This window comes from Camelina sativa, chromosome 3 (genome assembly GCF_000633955.1).
Source record: "Camelina sativa cultivar DH55 chromosome 3, Cs, whole genome shotgun sequence".
Taxonomy (NCBI): Eukaryota; Viridiplantae; Streptophyta; class Magnoliopsida; order Brassicales; family Brassicaceae; genus Camelina; species Camelina sativa.
The window spans coordinates 27508594-27518168 of NC_025687.1; the positions used below are offsets into that span (position 1 = coordinate 27508594).

Below are 9575 nucleotides of genomic sequence, written 5' to 3' on the forward strand. Positions count from 1 at the left end.
AAAAAAAAAAAAAAAAAAAAAAAAAAAAAAAAAAAAAAAAAAAAAAAAAAAAAAAAAAAAAAAAAAAAACATATATTTATAGATAATTGAAAGAAAAAAAAAAGTTCAGTGTCTTTTTATGTAAAGTACAACACTAAATAAAGTCCTTTGAGTTAGATGTTGAATATTATAGATATACTTGATTATAAGAAAGTAAATTGACTTACAGATTCCACCGGAGCTCCGAGAAGAGTAGCATCGGCGACGGCAAAACTAGCTCCACGTGAGACATTTACGTTCGGTTTAAGCGCCGCCGGGATCTCGATTGGAATCCCCATGAATTTTGCTATATACGTAATTTTTTTTTGAAAATAGCTATATACGTAATTTGCTTTTAATTATATACATCTCCGAGTATCAATACCAAAAATTTGATGGTTTTATGTAGGAAAAAAAAAAGTCATTTCCATGTGATTAATGCATAGATTACCGAAACTATGCACTAATCTTACTTTTCTTCTTAAACGCTTATTTATAAACATTTTCAACGTTAATATTAAGTACAACACTGAACACTCGTCGTGATTTGTAACTATATAAACGTTTTAAATGATAAAAACATCATTTTTACATGTTTCATGTTTTGGAGATTAGTGTAGAATTCGATTAAAAAGTCTTCCGGTTATAGTAACAAAAAAAAATCGTACCAACGAAGTCCGGAGCGATGAAGCCGTCAGAGAATTTGCCGTTGGGATCATCTCGGGATTTTCCATACGGCCAGAAACCTTGAGCGACGTGAGCTTGGGTGAGAGTCTGTTTGTTTCCTGCGTCGAAGTTGGAATCACCGAAGGTGAACAAGGCCACCGCCGGAATATTCTGTCCGGAGACGGTGATCCGGTTGTGGTAGAGTGTCAATACCAAAAATACCCCGAGAACACTGACTAAAGAAGTGCAATGAGTTGCCATCATTTACACAGACCAATGAGTGAGAAGATTGCTGCTTTAAGTGTATTTTAGCTCCTAGATCGTATTCGTATATTTATATTGCAATATACAATTTGACAATTAAAAATAAATGTTTATGTACCAATGATAACGTAGCGCTAGGATTTTTTAATAATAGACTATTAATGCACTAGCTAGTACCGAAGCGATAGTTGGGTGTTCAAAGATTAGCTTAGCCATAGTTGGGTGGTCATATCCATGTTCAAAATATAGGTTAGGTTAGCCATAGTTGGGTGTTCAAAATATAGGTTAGGTTAGCCATTTGACCAAAAAAAAAAAAAAAAAAAGGTTAGCCATAGTTGGGTGTTCAAAATATGGTTGATTTTGTCTGGATTTCAACAATACTTTGTTCTCATTGTATTTTGGTTTCCATTAGGTTGAATATCAGAAATTAGACATAAAACAACTAAAAAGAAATAGATTGTTATCAGATTTTTTTGTAACGGGGCCAGTTTTTAACTAAATTCTGTATAAGAAAATTTTGACTAGGAAGAAGTTTTTTGAAAAAATGCCATCAATATATTAACGATTAACGACTATTTTAAAGATAAAAATTCATATTAATCACGTCAAATACAAAAAAAAATTACAAAAAAATCTGTATACTGATACTTGTTTCCAAAAACAATATATTGTTATTACCCGTCTCAAAATCGTACATTTTTAGAGCTCAGACCAAGATTAAAATTGCAAAATATGTCAAATGGAATGTCTTTTGTTTTTTCTTTAATTTACTAGTAACGTTTTGCCATCAAGTGTTTATAAACTAATAGAGTTTCGTTTTTGCCATCAAGTGTTTTATATAAACTAATAGAGTTGAATGTATCAGAAGCAAAAATAATGAAATGATGCTTAGTTTTGAATCATTGAAACAATAAAACGGTCCACACTTCTTTAACAAAAAAAAAAAGAAAAAAAAAGTCCACACTTCAAATTTGCATGACGTAGAGATAGAGTATGTTAAACGTGCCTTATTTGTGACTCATCCTCTGTTTCAAAAATTCTCATCTAGCTCTATGCTTCCTAAAATCGCTAGATCCACTTTCTTCGCTTCGATTAATGACTAATCTCCATCTAGCATCAATTATCCGATTATACATGTCTAATTTGATTATAACCTGTCTAATTCGATTACTTTCTACTTTATTTTGCGTATATTGATTGTTTTTAGAGCGAAATATAAATCAAATATTTTCTTTTGTTATTTAGACATTTAAACTAAGAGTTTATGATGTTTTGCAATAACTAATGTACAAAATTTAATAAAAAATCATGAATTTTTCTATTCAAATGACATTATTATGTGTTTACCATAATTTTAAAGTTAGTACTATAGTTTTATATTTTATTTGATATATATTTTTTATATAAACAGAATTATACATATATTTAGTACTATATTTTTATTTTGTTATTCATTTAATAAAATAACCCTAAACTAATCTCCGATTAATCTCAATTTAATTTCTGATTTTTTCGTTAGGCGCTAGGCCCACCCCAACCGCCCGACTAGCGCCTAACAATTTCTAAAACATGGGACTCATCTATATATATCATTGAATCTTGTTCTAGTTTCATACAAAATTTAATATATATATATATATATTATTTTATATGCATAAGGAAATTTTTTATAAATACCATTAATAGATATTTTTTTCAAAATATCATAAAATTAAAACTAAAATTACAAAAAAATTAGTTGACAAAAAGGAAAACTTTAAACCAAACCATAAATACTAAACACTAAACTCTACCTTTCAAACCTATATCCTAAATATAAAATAGTTAACCCAAATCCAAAAAAAAACTTGCAAACAAATTAAATATTTAAAATTCAATCTTTGTGTTTGTGGTTTTTGAAAATCAAAACTTTTTAATGGTATTTTTGAAACATCAAATTAATAATAGTATTTTTGGCAACAAAACTTAAAAGTGTGGTATTTTGAAGAATTTCTCTATGTATAATTAACTTTTTTTTAACAAATTTCTATAATTTCATTTTTTAATATCAACCATTCCGATTTTTTTATTTACCAATATAAGTAACTTATTAGTTATACTTATTAACCAAATATATACTGAAAAAACTGCAAAAATAAAAAGGTAAATGATGATTCACGTAAGTTATGAATCAATATCCTCTTAAAAGTATGGATAATTCTGGTAAATACTACTAAAATGAATTTCTTAAAATAAAAATACTATTCTTAGTTTTATTTTTTAAAATATCATTATAATTTATTTTCCAAAATACCACAAAACTAAAACTTAAATTTCAACATTAATCAATAAATTTTAAACACCCAAGCCTATAATAACCTACAGCTTTCCTCCAACAAAAACATAAAATATTAAATTTAACACTCTTAAAAATCAATTCACATATTTCTATTTTTGAAATTAAATTTAAATTGTGGTATTCGAAATATTCCTCTAAAAGGATTCTCAAATTCTATCGCTTTGTTCTAGTGGAGTGCAATACATGTTCCCCCAAACTTGTCTAATTTGAGCACAGAGCCGGTCATCGGACACGCGTAGGTTCTTATTCTCAGATTCTCACATAACCCATTGAGCTTTCTTTTTTAAAAAAGCAGTGTTGAGGATATCATTATTTATTTTAATTCTCAACAAACTAAGAAGAACCCATTATATTGGGCTGCATATGTATATTGGGTCTCGATGTAATTGTTTAGCCGACTTGTGTATAGTTGCTTGGTCAGCACTCTTTGTTTAGGGTTTGTCGAGTTGATCGAGTCTGTATAAATAAGCCGTGAGGCAGCCGTAAATAACACACACAGAATTCATTCAATTTTTACATGGTATTAGAACATAGATTCTTCTAATTGATCTAAGCTTCTAAATTTCTTTTAGCTCTCTTGCTAGTTCGTTTTTCTTTTGTTAATATTGAAACTCTCTTGTTCGTGAGACCGGTGATAAAGGTGTTGTTGCATCTCCTTATGCGATATTTTCGTCTGACAATCTAGGGGCATTGATCACGTCGGTGCAACTAAAAGGTGATAATTACAACAAGTGGGCTACGGAGATGTTGAATGCTCTGCAAGCAAAAAAAGAAAGACGGGATTCATTGACGGGTCTCTAAAGAAGCCGTGTGAGGGACATGCCGATCTGGAGTCGTGGCTGAGCGTAAACTCAATGATCGTAGGTTGGTTGAGGACGTCAATTGAACCTCGTGTAAGATCGACGGTGACGTTCATCAACGATGCTCACAAGTTGTGGGAAAATTTGAAGGAACGGTTCTCAGTTGGGAACAAGGTTCGGGTGCATCAACTGATGGCTAAGCTGGCGTCGTGTAAACAAGATGGACAAGCAGTCATTGACTACTATGGATGTCTTGCTAAGATTTGGGAAGAACTCCAAACGTATAGACCCCTACCGGCGTGTACGTGTGCAGCAACGACGTCATATGAAAAAGAGAGAGAAGAAGAAAGAGTTCATCAGTTTGTGATGGGACTGGATGAGTCGAGGTTTGGGCATGTTGTGACTGCCATCATTGAAGCGGACGTGTTGCCGGATCTCGGAAAAGCTTATAGCAAAGTTATCCGAGAAGAAGATAGACTCAATTCAGCTAAAGCATGTGAACAACAACAAGAAGCTGTTGGATTTGTGACTCGACTAGAGCAAGGAAGTGGTGAAACTAGTGAAGGACGTCGTGAATCTCGGAACGGCGATACCTTTGGAGTACATGCCTCCGGTGGAAACAGAGGACGAGATCGACTCTGTTCTAAATGTGGTAGAGCTGGGCATGAAAAGAGTTCTTGTTGGCAGATTGTGGGGTATCCCGAATGGTTTTCAGAGAGAGGAGGTCGAGGAGGACGTGGTCCATCACGAGGTGGTGGTCGCGGTGGTTATTCCGGTGGACGAGGACGAGGACAAGTGAATGTTGCGTATACAACAAGTCCCAATCCTACTGGCAATTCAATGGATCTTACACCGGAGCAAATGTTGCAAGCACTCTCCCAGCTGCTTAAAGACAAATCAAGTGGTGGAAGTGATAAGCTAATGGGTAAGATATGTGGAGATGTGATTCTTGATACAAGAGCTTCACATCATATGACTGGAGACTTGTCGGTTCTTACGAATCTTAAAAATACTTCTCCCTACACAGTTGGTTTTGCAGATGGAAGTACGACGTTGTCGACACAAACGGGCGTGTTCCGTTTATCCGATCGTATAAGCTTATACAATGTTTTATATGTCCCGGACTTGACTTGTTCATTGGTCTCGGTTTCGAAGTTGTTGAAACATTCTAATTGTTTTGCCATTTTGACTGATGCGGTGTGTGTTTTGCAGGACCGGTTTTTGAGGACGCTGATTGGAGACGGAAAAGAATGTGATGGAGTCTATTATTTTACGGATGTTCAGGCTGCTCGAGTAAACAAGATGGTCCGGAAAATTGATGCGGTTTTGTGGCATCAGCGGATAGGACATCCATCATTTTCAGTATTATCTACTATGCCTTTGTTTTCTGGAGTTTCTGTTAGTTCAAGTTCGTGTGAGACCTGTTTTCAGGCTAAGCAAACTAGAGAGATGTTTTGTGATAGTATTAATAAAACAAGCGAATGCTTTTCTTTAATTCATTTTGATGTTTGGGGTCCGTACCGAATCAAAGCTTCAAATGGTGCAGCTAATTTTTTTGACAATTTTGGATGATTTTTCACGCACAGTATGGGCGTTTTTGTTGTTACAAAAATCAGAAGTTAAGAGTGTTCTACAAAATTTTTGTGCTTACTCCGAAAAACAGTTTGGAAAAGCAGTTAAAACGGTTAGGAGTGATAATGGAACAGAGTTTCTGTGTTTGTCTTCTTTCTTTCGGGAAAAAAGAATTGTGCATGAAACAACTTGTGTGGGAACACCGCAACAAAATGGTAGAGTGGAAAGAAAGCATCGTCATCTCCTCAATGTCGCAAGATTTTTGTTGTTTGGGGGAAACTTACCTACTAAATTTTGGGGAGAGGCGGTCTTAACTGCAGCACATGTTATTAACTTGACATCAACGAAGCTGCTTCACAATAAATGTCCTCATGAGGTGTTGTTTGGACAGCAGCCGGTGTATGACGATTTGCGAGTGTTCGGTTTGTTGTGTTATGCACACAAGCATGTACGAGACAAAGACAAGTTTGTTCCTTGTAGTAGAAAGTGTGTGTTTGTGGGTTACCCCTATGGAAAGAAAGGTTGGAAGTTGTACGACTTGGACACAAATGAATTCTTTGTCTCGCGTGATGTGATATTCAAAGAAGGTGAATTTCCTTTCTCTACTCAGACGGACGTAGAGCCATCTTGTAATGTTCTCGTTGGCACAAGTGATGCTTATTGGCTTATTCATGAATCGGAACTCATTGGAAACAGGGGGAGTGTTAGTGACTCCGATGACAGGGGGAGTATTGAGATTGGTGATCTGGATGGTGGTGTCGCTGAACCAGCAATACGAGAAGTTGATCCGGCTGCGCTTGATGGTGCAATTCTCGAATTCGGCCCCATTATACCGACTAGTCCGTCGTCCGTTGTTGACGAATCTAGTTCTAGTAACCAGAATACTGTCGTACCTCAGCCCAAACCTGAAATGGGACAGGGCAAACGTCTTAAGATACCGTCTGTTCGTTTGAACGATGATGTGTTGTACAGTGCAGTGGCAAGTGACTCCTCTGATCACGTTCTTCCCGGTATCTCCACCAGCTCGCCCAACGAAACGGTCCAAGGTACATCACTCTATCCTCTAACTGATTTTATCACTGATGCACGGTTTTCTCCTCGGCATCAAGCGTTTCTTGCAGCTGTAAGTGCAACAGTGGAGCCACAAAGTTATAAAGAAGCTATAAAAGATAAGCGTTGGACCAATGTTATGGGTCACGAGGTAGGAGCTCTTGAAGAAACAAACACATTTAGTCCAGCAGATTTGCCTCCTGGAAAGGTTGCCCTCGATACAATGTGGGTTTATAAAATCAAGTATCATTCTAACAGGAGCATTGAGCGGTATAAGGCCAGACTAGTGGTGTTGGGAAATCGCCAAATTGCTGGTCGGGATTTTGAAGAAACTTTTGCACCGGTGGTAAAAATGACTACGGTGAGAGCTTTGTTACATATTGTCGCTGCAAATAATTGGAAAGTTCATCAAATGGACGTGCACAATGCGTTTTTTCATGGTGATCTTCGTGAAGAGGTGTATATCAAGCTTCCGCAAGGTTTTACGCATTCAACTCCGAATAAAGTTCTTCGATTACACAAAGCTCTTTATGGTTTACGACAAGCACCCCGATGTTGGTATGAAAAGCTCTCTACGGCTCTCGCCAAGGCTCGTTTTAGTCAATCTTATTCGGACTACTCTTTGTTCACTTACACGCGTGGACGTGTCGAGATTCGAGTCTTAGTTTATGTTGATGATCTTATTGTTTGTGGCAATGATGGGGACGCCATTCGCAAATTTAAAACGTTTCTTGGGGAGTGTTTTCGTATGAAGGATTTGGGGAAGCTTAAATACTTCCTCGGCATTGAGATTGCCCGTAATGAAGAAGGTTTTAGGTTAACACAACGGTATTATGCTTTGGATATTGTAAGTGAAACAGGGTTGCTTGGTTCTCGGCCATCGGTTACACCAATGGAACAAAATTATCATTTAGCTTCTGATACGAGTCCTTACCTCCAGGAGCCTGCATCATATCGACGACTAGTGGGTCGTCTTATCTATCTTGCTAATACTCGACCTGATCTTTGTCCCAATTTATGCAAAAGCCGCGAGAGAGGCACTTGGAGGTTGCGTTGCGAGTAGTCAAGTATCTTAAAGGAACAGCGGGGCAAGGTATTTTACTTAGTTCCCGTACGGATCTGGAACTCTCGGTTTATTGTGATGTTGACTGGGGTACATGTCCGTTATCTCATCGTTCTTTAACTGCCTATGTCGCTTTGTTTGGTGGCTCTCCAATCTCTTGGAAGACTAAGAAGCAAAAGGTGATGTCACAATCGTCTTGTGAGGCGGAGTATCGTGCCATGTCTATTGCTACGCGCGAGATAATGTGGTTGCGACAACTATTTAAAGATTTGGGTTTCCCACCAACTGCTCCTTCTCGTCTCTTTTGTGATAGTAAGTCTGCTCTTTATATTCCTGCTAATCCTGTTTTCATGAAAGAACAAAGCACATAGAGATCGATTGTCATCGGGTACGTGATGCTATTAAAAGTGGAGTTCTTACAACTGCCCACATCGATACTAAGGAGAAATTGGCGGATCTTTTGACAAAGGCTTTAGGCAAAGTTCAGGTTACTGTTTTAATGTCCAAGTTGGGCGTTTGTAATCTTCACGCTCCATCTTGAGGGGGAGTATTGGGCTGCATATGTATATTGGGCCTCGATGTAATTGTTTAGCCGACTTGTGTATAGTTGCTTGGTCAGCACTCTTTGTTTAGGGTTTGTCGAGTTGATCGAGTCTGTATAAATAAGCCATGAGGCAGCCGTAAATAACACACACATAATTCATTCAATCTTTACACATTACAAATCAATTGATTTGTTCTCATTGATTTTGATAAATTGATTCATGCGAAGAAGTTTTTTTCTCGTTCGTATCATGAGAGAGAGAAATGAAAAAACGAAAAAAAAAAGAGAAGAAAAAAAACAAACCAATCCATTATTGACACGTAGGTGTCTCTCTGGATATCTAAAGTGGTCTAGGCAGAGACACAAATCACAAAATAATTACGTTTAAAACTTTCTTTTTTTTTTAATTTATTATTAAAAAAAAAGACATCCCAACGGTGTAACCAATGAGCATGCTTTAAGGGAGAAACCCCAAAATCACGGGTTAAGTTGCGACAACAGAAAGCGTAACTAAATTAGTTTTGCATTATTGATAAATTATGAGGAAATTGGAAAAAAGGATGTTTTTTTCAAAAAAATGTCCATATATACTTTATTTTTTTTAGGTTTGGTGAAATAGGCTTTATAATAATAAAAACTCAGTTTTATCTCTACTTTTTTAAACCAAACTAAAATACGAAAATACAGTAAATAATTAACAAAATTTAAAAAGAAAAACCAAAGTGATGGAAACCTCTAATCGATTTAGAGGTTTATACGCCCCAAAGAATGAAAACCCTAAAACATGTATTAATTAATCTGTAATTATCTAATGTTTGTCAATATTGTTAATTTAATCGGAACATGCATAGGCTAAGTTAAAGAGTTGTTTTTGATACTTATGGTTGTTATTGCAGGTCTCATCATCGTCGATGGAAGTGGGAGTGGTGCCAGATGGTGGATCCGTGGCTGATGTTTCATATCCTTACGGTGGTTCTGCAACAAGTGGAGCTGATCCGGGGAGTCAGAGGGCTGTACCGTTGACGTCGGCTGAGAGAGAGGCGAGGGTGATGAGGTACAGAGAGAAGAGAAAGAACAGGAAGTTTGAGAAGACCATAAGGTATGATTCACGTAAAGCGTACGCTGAGATGAGACCGAGGATCAAGGGGAGGTTTGCGAAGCGGACGGATACGAGTGAGAGCAACGATGCGGTTGCCCATGGAGGTATCTTTAGTGGGTTTGGACTTGTACCTACATTTTAGATATTGAGAGAGAAGGAGA

At 36.5% G+C, this 9575-nt stretch overlaps 2 protein-coding genes across 2 annotated transcripts in view; one reads left to right on the forward strand and one right to left on the reverse strand.

The window, feature by feature from the left end:
* The window catches only part of LOC104779360 (inactive GDSL esterase/lipase-like protein 23), a 2128-nt gene extending 1158 nt beyond the window's left edge, over positions 1 to 970 (reverse strand). The window contains exons 1-2 of the mRNA XM_010503710.2: positions 687 to 970; positions 195 to 325 (exon numbers count right to left, since the gene is read on the reverse strand). Coding sequence (XP_010502012.1) covers positions 195 to 325; positions 687 to 948 — 393 coding nt within the window. The 5' untranslated portion in view covers positions 949 to 970. The remainder of the gene's footprint in view (positions 1 to 194; positions 326 to 686) is intronic.
* Positions 9188 to 9569, forward strand: LOC104778335 (zinc finger protein CONSTANS-LIKE 4-like). The gene has a single exon (XM_010502763.2). The coding sequence runs from the start codon at positions 9227 to 9229 to the stop codon at positions 9554 to 9556; it is 330 nt and encodes a 109-aa protein (XP_010501065.1). The 5' UTR covers positions 9188 to 9226; the 3' UTR covers positions 9557 to 9569.